Here is a 9,017-nt window from a genome sequence, read left to right on the forward strand (position 1 = left end):
CTGCGCTGGAGCCTCTCCCAGCTGTCATAGGACAGGAGACACTGGGTGTAATTTTTCACGATGTCTGAACATTGGCCGAACTGATCCTTTAATAATAATATCAACAATAACAGCAACAGCGTCGCAGTTCACACGAGCCGCCGACAGATGTCAGTGCAGGATTAGTGACAGCCTGCGCTTCACGAGAGTGACGTAATCCAGTGAAGCCTAAATGAAATCCAAAGGCATCTCCCTCCCCCTTGGGCTTAAAGTTGTAAAAGCAAGAGTGTAAATTTTTTATGCTTCAGCCTATATATACCTAACAGGAAAAACAGCTGTTTCAGAACAACAGTAATAAAATAATAAAACTAAAAATAGACGTTGAAACCCGGAATGAGGAGGAAGAACTGTATTACAGCTTGGATTGATAGAAAGATAGAAGAGAAAAGTCACACAAGCCACTCACAGCTGCATCAAAGGGTAAACCAATCGGACCTGAGCGCGTGCTACTGGGGTGAGCATCTGGCGCGCGTCTCCGTCACTCTCCTCATCTCGAGCGCTCGCGCCCGCGGTGCTGGAGGATGCGTTGCCGCGGAACGGTCTCGCGCTCCGCCGCTCCAGCTCTCCGTCCTCCGTCACAGAAGCCGACAGAATAACCGCACAAGCCGCAACCACGGGACGATGTGAGGCGCAGCGGAGGCCACTTCCATTTTATTTGACTTCGCGGCGTCGCGTGTGGGTTTGTTCCCGGTGAAAATGGCGACGGGGGCAGGCTGGCAGCCTCCGTACAACACCTCGACTAGCAGCACCAAATATCCCCCCTGCACAACCTCCAGCATGCTCTACGACGGGAGCCTAACGCTGGAATACACTCAAGACCTGCATTTGAAGATGAGCAAGAAGATAGCACAGCTGACCAAGGTGCGTGGACGTGAGTGAGTGAAGCTCCGTGGAGTGGTTCAGTCATTTAGAGCATGTAAATGAAGTGTAACTGTGTAATAACTGTGCTGGTGCTGCATGCCATTTGTAAACATTGCGCTCATTTTTCCTGTATTTTTCATTGACTTTGGTGTGTTGGCATTTTGAAGCAGGTGTTCTGCACGCCTGCAGGGTTCAGAGGTCACCATTAAATACCCAGGCTGGGTAGTTGATAATCAGTGGCTGTGATTGCTGTGCAGTACTTACACACTCCCCCGTGCATGCCGGTAGTATACCTTACTCTGTGGCCAGGCTGTTTTTCCTATCGGTGTTGATAGCTAAGAGCTTTCCAAATGCCCAGAGGAATGTGTTAATGTGCATCCAGCCTCTCCCCACCACAGTTTAACTGTTTTCTGCCACCACTGGGCTGCCTCTGGTACCCAAGGACTGAGAGAAGTTATGTAATCTCGGAGGGATGCAGAGGTTTTTGCTTTCTTTGTAGTCCACCTGACACCAGGGTAGGATTCAGGGATACTATGCCCTGCAGTTGTAGGAGATTTAAAGTTGCAGCTACATTTTTAGAGCATTTAGGTTTTTGTCAGAGTGGAGCTGAGGATGTAATGTAAACAAAGCCGTTTATGCAGATCAAGGAGAGACAAAAGCAGGAGTAGATGACAGAAGATTTTACATAATACTCGCGGGGAATTAGACACTCTGTAGGGTTGGATAAGCTGTGCAGATATCCACAGTATATCGGGCAGATTGGAAATGTGGACATCCAGGATTAAAATTCAGTGTTTCAGTGGTTGATTAAAATGTATTTGGCAAGAGAGCAGCGGCAGCATTAAGGTCCACATTTTGTCAGCAATCCAACTGCGTGTTTGAACCCGGGGACTTTTCCTCTGTTTATTCTTCACCATGTTTCCCCCTCATGTTTGGTGTTTGTTTATGCGGTTTCAGGTTGTTTCCTGCTCCTCACCCCACATTAAAAAAAAACAGCCACAAGCCACAATCATTGATCCAAATGAAATGAAAATGAAAGATTCACCTCGCCGGCTGAATTACGAAGAAGATTTAGGACCTGCAATCAATCCCAAACTGGCTGAGGGATGTTTTACTTCACAACTCTAACTTGCAGATTGGATCTTTAAATACTTTCCCTAGTTTTTTGGAAAACAGCAGCTTGGCAAAATCTGTCATCTGCATGCCTCTCAGGCTTTTAAAGTATTTTGTGTAATCGATGTAAAATGTTTGCAGCCAAGCCAGCGGTGGTTTAACTTTTTCAGCAACTTCCAAATGAGCCTATTTTTGAAAAAAAAAAAGATTGTGTTGATGGAGTTCCTTAGATCTAATAGCTACACAAATTGGGACGCAATGCTGCATAATTAGATTGGAGTATGTGTAAAGCGGCATGTTGTATTAATAGATTTAACCAGCATAGCTGGTTAAACACTTTCAAGAAGATATGGTGAAAGAGATACTCGGCATTTTCTCCAGCGCAGCATCTGCCATGTAGAAAAACAAGCAAACATAAAAATAATAGTAAGCCGCAGCTTCAGTGCCAGTCAGATTTGTCCTGAGGAGATCTCAGAAATCCCTCTGTGTTTAACTTGGATTTTAACACAGATTTAGAGCTTGTTTTGTTGCATCGTCCGTCCTCCCTTAAAGCAAATAGCACCTTCCTCTGCTGTGAATCCATGTGTCTTTCGTTTTTAAAAATTGAAAGCGTCATGGCAGATTTATGCGTCTCTATTTTGTTTGTGTGAGTGCGTAAGTGTGTGTTTATCTGCAGGCTACCGGTATCTGTGGCACATGTGTTACTCTTCTTTGGAAACATTTTAATTTCAGATGAGTGAGTCAGACATTCCCAGCGTTTCTATTCATGTGTTGTTCGTCCACGTAGTAAATCCGAGCTCTCAGCAGTGCTGTTGTGTGTATTTCGGTCATTCTGCCTCTGCCCACAGGACTGCCCACGTCTTTGCAATTGTGCTTCTTTGTTAAATTCACAGGTGCTGCATTGCCTTACCTTTTCATGAGGGTCATGCAGCAGCAGCGTTAGACGAGGAAAGTGGGCCATTTTCAGGCTGCAGCATATTTCTCAAAAAGATCGAACACCCGGTACCATCAGCAAAGAGATCAATGAAATGAAATTAAAATGATACCAAATTACCAAAAATTCATCATCAATCATCCACTGTATAATCCAGGATGAGGTTGTGTTACAGTAGATATGCTGCTGTGCTCTGATTCAGTGCAGTGCTCTGACATGCTTGATTTTTGCCCTAACATTACATCATCTTCACTGAAGAGACGATACAGTGACACGCAGAGCACTAAACTTACTTTCAAGAGCTTACAGCAACAGCTTTGAATAGCTGTATTAAACCAGTCTAATCCTATTGTGAACCTCAAGGTGGAACTGTTTTTATCAGCGAGAATGAGAAATGTCACTTTTACCTGACATTTAAGATGTTAAATCCAGCCTCATAATCAGAGTTGTTGATGCAGTGAACACAAAATTTGCTTTGACCCTAAAAGTCTAAAGGTGATTAAAAAATTCATCACCAAATTAGTAGAAAGTATTGATCATCTTGATGTGAGCAGCATCGCTAACAGCTCACGTTTCAGTGCAAAATCATTTCAGCTGTGTCCTCAGTGCTTAAACATCTGGCAGTGCATATAACCTATTATAAAAGGATTTTTCTGGGAGTACAGCGTTGATTGAATTGAAGGCTGCACTACAATGTCATATGTTACATTAGTTTTATTCTTTAACACTCCAATCCGTTTTAAACATAAGAATTTATTGTAAAGACTCTGTTTGAAACACCTGCTCTACATTCATTTGCTTTCTACTGCTTATCTGGAACCTGGTTGCAGGGGTGGAGAAGGAGATGCCAACATCTCTCTCTCACCAGCTGCCGCCTCCAGTTCTTCTGGGGGAATACTCCCAAGTCATCCAAGAAACATAATCTCCAGCAAGTCCTGGGTCTGCCCGAGGGTTTCCTCCTGATATTTCCAAAACACCTCTCCTGTCCCCGCTTGTCTATTTCTTCCCTATCCATCCGAAACTAATGCTTCATCCCAAAATACAGACACATTTTCAGTTACACTGTAGCCTAGAGAGACTGACAAAACCCACAAATGAGGGATATCGTGATGGTTGGGCCTTAAGAGTCATAAAATGTGTTCAACAGACACACCTGATCTCTTCTGTTTGTATTAATATATGAATTACATATATGCCTTTTGAAGTGTGAAAAGACCTTTACATATTAGGAACCAAAGGTACACAGAGGCAACAGAATTGAAAGTTTGTCCAGTGGAAAAAACATTTAATCTAACTTTACGTTCTGGCAGTCCAATTTACAACAGCTATTGGATTTCAGCTGTTGCAAAGGTAATTTATGCTTCAAAATAAATTATTTGTTGTGTTTAAAATGCCATAGAGCAGCGGTCTCCAACCTTTTTTGCGCCACGGACCGGTTTATGCCCGACAATATTTTCACGGACCGGCCTTTAAGGTGTCGCGGATAAATACAACAAAATAAAACTAGTACCGGTACCGAAAAAAAGAAGATTTATTCATAACACACGTGAAAAGACCAGGAAAACCGAGTTAACGATAAAAACGATAACAAAATAACGCTGAAAACCGATAAAAACCCTGAAAACCATACATTTCACACCTGAGCCTCAACTCTCGCGGCCCGGTACCAAACGACTCACAGACCGGTACCGGTCCGAGGCCCGGGGGTTGGGGACCGCTGCCATAGAGGAATCGGTAAATGACCGAAGGCTGGCTGATAAGACTGGTGGTTGATGTTTATGCCTGGCAGACACTAATGATTCATAACTCTGAAGCTTAGACATTAGTTTGATTGAGTGACCACTTATTAGAAATCCATAATTGCCCGTCTGGGTTTGGCTAATATGCTTTGCAATAACTCTTGCAAACGTAAGTCCGTATTGAAAGATTTATCTAGCCTGAGTTTACAAAAACTAGCTGACAGCAGTGAAAGTGTCAGAATTGAGGACTAATTAGCTAATTAGAGTTTGAATTGATCTGCACATTTGGCTGAAACTCTCAAAACTCTTATCGTCCACCAGGACACTAGCAAACCATCCAGGGTTAGGATTAGGTTTGGGTTTTGTTTTAGCCACATGCTAAATAGGTACGTGTTCAGAAACGTCACGTAATTGCTTTTTAGTCTCATTAAGTCCTCCCAGAATACTCCACCCGACTGTATCCTCAGTTGACGTCAATGATGTCCCACTTGCACTATACATCACATTATTAGAGCGCTGCTTTGCCAGAATCCCTCTGAGGCAGTCCAAAAATCTTTTTCCATGGCCTCACCGAACTCCTCCCACAGCTGACTGGGACCACAGTAGCGGTGATTAGGATGCTCTACAGGTCTGTCATGGAGAAGCGAGAGCTGAATATGAAGCACGGTAGGGCTGGGCGATATGGCCTAAAATCCATATCGCGGTATAATTTGAAGCATGTGCGGTAACGATATATATCGCGATATATTCTTTTCTTCTGTATAACGTATTTTCCACACTATAAGGCACACTTAAAATCCTTTAATTTTCTCAAAAATCGAGAGTGTGCCTTATGTATGAATTCTGGTTGTGCTTACTGACCTCGAACCGATTTTGGCGTGCAGAAATCTGTTAAAAAATGTTTTAGTACAACTTTGGTAAGCCGCACTGCTTGATGGATTGTCAGAGCATTACGGCTGCCGTAGTGAGGAGCTTCGCGGAGTAATCTGGGTCCAAAACTCCGTCCTTCAGGTCCCAAAGTCAAACGAACACTAAGAGTTAAAAACGGTCTAAATTCTTTCATCTTTAATAAAATCATCAGCGTTGCTGCTTTACCAGGTGTAACAATTAAGTTTAACATCCATGCATCCATGAAAACAGAATTTATTAAATTTAATTTAACAGTTAGAAGTCGCTAGTTTCAACCAGTGGCGGCTGGCCCATAGGGGGCGCTCGGGCTCCGCCCCCCCAAATGTGGAGGAGTAAAAATATATATTTTTAAAAAATTCATCAATGATAGTTTTACTATGTGTGTGCCCATATACAGCCAGGCGTATTTTAACATTTTCACCAGCTGACTCATTAAAGTTCAACCAACAAACGGTGTTTTTCTTCTTCTGGGGCGCTCGTCAAAGCGCCCTTGATATGCAGCGAAATAGCCTATCATTAAATGGTTGCCAGGGGAAAATAATAAATATTTGACCTATCAGCGTCGCTGAATTAAATGGTTTGGGGGCGCTTAAAATTGCGCCCCTGCAGAAAACGCGCGAAGATTTGCTGTTCTAGAATTTTACCTCAGTCAGTAGCCTAAGTGAGCTATAAGGTCAGAGAGAGACGATGGCAGCGGTATTGTTAACGGTTGAGGCACAGCCTCCCCCAAATTCGGTTAGATCGCTTCTAACCTACCCTTTTGCCAGAAGGACAATGGCAGAAAAACTGCAAGTTAAAGAGTTGGGACCTGACAAGCCCGAAATTCAACTAACCCAGGCAACGAAGGAGAAGTCAAAAGCATACAACAGGACTTTTTGTCGGAGTTGGTTCCAGCGCAAGTCGTGGCTGACAGGCTGTGGAACAGCTAATGCACTTTTTTGTTTCCCGTGCATACTGTTCAAAAGTGACAAGTGTGATTTGACGTGGACACAATCTGGACAAACCGACTTAAAGCACCTCTCCGAACGAATCAAGAAACATGAAAGCTCACGAGTTCATATGGACAACAGTGTAAAGCTAGCTGTGCTAGGGAAAACTAGCATAGCGGCGCAGCTAGATGATGGACATCGGATTGCTTTAAGAAGGCACAACGAAGAGGTAGATAAAAACCGTCATATTTTATCTAAAATCATCGATTGTAAAATTGCCCCCCCTGAGATTTTTTTCAGGAGCCGCCACTGGTTTCAACCTAAACATTTCATACCATGTTCTGACTGAGAGATTTTTGAAACTAATTAAAACGTACAGCTCTGCTACCACTTCCAACATAAATGAAGACAGAAAACTAAACAGCAGTGGCGTTTGCAGGGTTACTGAAGTTGGACTACCTGGTATATAATGTTGTGCTACGTGATTGCTAGCGACACAGCTATGTTAGCATAACATTAGCACAGTGAAGCTGGAGGATGAACGCCAACTTTTTTTCCACTCGATAAAAGTTAACGTGAGGGATTCTGGTGGTCAGGGACAAATGCAATCGCATAGCAGGATGCTATACACGGGCCAAACTTCAGTCAGGAGAACAACTGAGATTATTCATCCACAATACGAGGTTAGTTATTAATATACTGCAACAACATGGGAATAGAGCAGCTGCGAGAGAATTCAACATTAATGAATCAATGTTACGGAAGTGGAGGAAGCGCAGTTTTTGGCTTTCCCCATATTTCAAAAGTGCTTCATCTCTTTGCTATGATAATTATTTGCTATATAATAATACAATGGTTTTAGCCGCTGCGATGCTTTCAACCAAAACAGGCGCAGCTTGATGACATCATCAACATGCACTATCACGATAGAGCGGTATAGTCAAAATCTCTATCGTTTCTATCGTATATCGTTTATATCGCCCACCCCTAAAGCATAGCTGTCCATTTTTCAGTTGGTCTTCGATTGATCTACGACCCCACCCTCCAAAGCTATTCATGTGTTGTTATTCCATGTATTAAATCCCATTTCAGGCACTATCCAAAGCTCTGGTCATAATCTAATCTAAGAATTAGATTATGGATACAAGCGGCTGGAATGAGCTTTCTCAGCTCCACTCTCTCTGAGGATGGCTGGCTTCTCCCTTAGTGAGAGGATGAAGAGTACAGTCATTTGAGGGAGACTCAGAGTAGTGCCGCTGCTCTTCCACATTCAGAGGAGCTAGTTTGGGTGGTTTGGGCATCCGCCTCCTGGGTGAGGTATTCCAAGTAAGAGGAGGCACCGTGGTCGACCCAGGACACACTGGAGAGATTACAGTCCTTGGCTGGCCCAGGAAGCATTGATGTTCCCCCAGATAAGCTGGAGGAGGAGGCTAAAGAGGGAGGGATCTCTGCTTAGCCTGCTGCCCCCTGCAACCCCGCCCTGGATAAGAAAGAGAAAATGGATGGATGGATGGAGTGCATTCAAAATGTAAAAGATACCTGGATCAGTCCACAGACAGCAGGATCAGTCGAGGCTTACTTTTAGGTTGTAACATGCTGTTATGGCTGTCACAGAAACATTTTTCTGTCAAAGACACAGTGTGCCTTTGTTCTTGCTTTCTGTTTCTGAGGTTGTGATGTAGCCTAGTGATGCTCAGGGAGGAAAAGTGTGCGTGAGCTGAGTGTCCTTGGAGCGCCTGAGCTTCGAAATGAAAACTGAAGGAACAGATGCGAAGTGTCTTTAAACCAGGAAAAAGTAAATGCGCTGTGCTCGTCGGCTAATTGGTAACAGAGCCTGTGTTGCCACTTCATGGCGCGTCTGGTGAAGGAAAACATTGGACTAAAAGCTCAAATGTCGAGGTATCCCATTAAGACTACAGCGCATCTGAGAGCCAGGCTTTCATTAATCCTTTAATTAGTGCATATGATGGTAATCCTCTGAAAATGACAAGAGCAGCGCAACAGAGTTTTGTCAGAGCCAAATGCTGCAGTTGTTCCTCTCCAGGCTTTAGTGACCTTTCTACCGCGGTTTGATCAATAGTGATCGACTTCAGCCTCAGAGAGATCCCTCCTGGGTGCCCCCACTGTCATTTTTAGCATCATCCCTTATCCATCCTGCACACAGAAGCTCTACATTTGAGGCCTCGGTGATAGAGGACTCCGACTGTAAATCCTGTGCATTACTGTTCGGTGGAGAATTTGCTGTTAAACAGTCTGTAATGATAGATGCGGTTCAGTTTGATAGATTTAATGCGTGCTGCGTGGAATTCAGCTGATCGACTTTAATGATACTCTTCTATGATGCTTTAATAGGTGTAAATTTTATACCACTCCGAGAGGAGTAAAAGGACGCAGCAGGAAACTTTTTTAATCTATTCATACCTAACTCAAAATTATTTTAAGATAATACTCTGAAATTTTGGCTTGCAGAGGGCAAAAAGTGGTGTTAACAAG

General features: G+C 43.5%; 1 protein-coding gene across 2 annotated transcripts in view; it reads left to right on the forward strand.

Annotated features, from left to right (window-relative positions):
• Positions 1 to 471: 471 nt before the first annotated feature.
• The window catches only part of LOC121811791 (protein FAM184A-like), a 36,263-nt gene continuing 27,717 nt past the window's right edge, over positions 472 to 9,017 (forward strand). Inside the window, exon 1 of one of the 2 annotated variants that reach the window (XM_042214399.1) lies at positions 472 to 900. In XM_042214399.1, coding sequence (XP_042070333.1) covers positions 736 to 900 — 165 coding nt within the window. In that variant the 5' untranslated portion in view covers positions 472 to 735. The remainder of the gene's footprint in view (positions 901 to 9,017) is intronic. The other variant, XM_042214400.1, reaches the window with a different exon arrangement.

Source organism: Haplochromis burtoni, unplaced genomic scaffold, assembly GCF_018398535.1.
Source record: "Haplochromis burtoni strain Fernald_Lab_line unplaced genomic scaffold, NCSU_Asbu1 Contig_560, whole genome shotgun sequence".
NCBI classification, from domain to species: Eukaryota; Metazoa; Chordata; class Actinopteri; order Cichliformes; family Cichlidae; genus Haplochromis; species Haplochromis burtoni.